Consider the following 1,068-nt stretch of genomic DNA (forward strand, 5'->3'; position numbering starts at 1 on the left):
TCCATCCCAGCAGCAAAGCACATCCTGTACCTGCGGGTCTCCCTCCATGCTGCTGTTCCCTCAGGCAGGGGAGGGGATGTCACCCAAAGGTAGCCCAGGGTCACACAGTCAAGGCTGTGGCAGCCTTTAGGCTGAGGTCACCCTCACTACTGCTGCTGTGCCTTGACGGGGTCAGCATCTGGACAGAGGGTATCCCCATACCCCATCCTGTTCTGAGGCGGTACTGGGGCACTGGCCAGCGAGGTGCTCTGTGCCCCAGCATCACCTGGGCACAGCTGCCTAGGGAACAGAGGAGGTGCTAGGGCTCTTCCAGCATGTCGCCACCGAGCTGGCCTAGGTGACAGCAGCAGGGAGCTGTGACAGCGGCTGGTCTCTCACCACAGTGTCCAAGATCTGCACCCAGTGCGAGATGGAGCACAAGGCGGATGGCATGATGGAGCAGATGTGCTCCAGTGACTTCGGTGAGTGCTGGGGTCCACTTCCTGGCCCCGCCCTGGACACAGGGCTGCCTCCCCCAGCTCTGATAGCCCACCAGGGGTTGGACAGAGGGCATGGGGACAGCCCCATGGGAGACCCCCTAGGCCATTCCCTTGAACCCTGTACACATGGGATGGGTGCACCATAGGCGAACATACTGGGGGCGGATAGGCAGACTGGGGCATTTGGGAGGGTCACTGAGGGACTCTGCTGAACACTCCCACAACAGCCCTTTCCCCTGCCCACACCAGTAATTTCCCCAGAGACCCTTCTTCTGCGTCCTACCCTGGGGACAGGCTGCACCCTGTCCTGCACAGGCACCTGGCCCAGACCCCCCGCATCAGCAGCCCAACGATGCCCCACAGCAATCCCCCTCCCAACCGTGCCCCATGGCTGCCCCACACAGTGGTGAAGATGCGCATCAAGGAGATGACGGAGGAGAACGGGGAGCGGCGGCTGGTGGCTGCCCAGAAGAAGAAAGTGCTGAAGCTGGGCCCGCTCAAACGCAAGGACACCAAGAAGATGGTGCTGCACATGAGGAATGCTAGCACCTGTCCCTGCCCCCAGCTTGACAGCCTCAGCGGCAGCTTC

At 62.0% G+C, this 1,068-nt stretch overlaps 1 protein-coding gene across 1 annotated transcript in view; it reads left to right on the plus strand.

Moving 5' to 3' along the window:
- Nucleotides 1-383: 383 nt before the first annotated feature.
- Nucleotides 384-1,068, plus strand: part of LOC104277737 (secreted frizzled-related protein 5-like) — a gene marked incomplete at its 5' end in the record, with an annotated part of 850 nt that continues 165 nt past the window's right edge. The window contains 2 exons of the mRNA XM_009874474.1: nucleotides 384-461; nucleotides 884-1,068. The exon at nucleotides 884-1,068 is cut by the window's right edge and continues 165 nt beyond it. Of these exons, the coding sequence (XP_009872776.1) occupies nucleotides 384-461; nucleotides 884-1,068 (263 nt within the window). The remainder of the gene's footprint in view (nucleotides 462-883) is intronic.

This window comes from Apaloderma vittatum, unplaced genomic scaffold (assembly GCF_000703405.1).
Source record: "Apaloderma vittatum isolate BGI_N311 unplaced genomic scaffold, ASM70340v1 scaffold28708, whole genome shotgun sequence".
Taxonomy (NCBI): Eukaryota; Metazoa; Chordata; class Aves; order Trogoniformes; family Trogonidae; genus Apaloderma; species Apaloderma vittatum.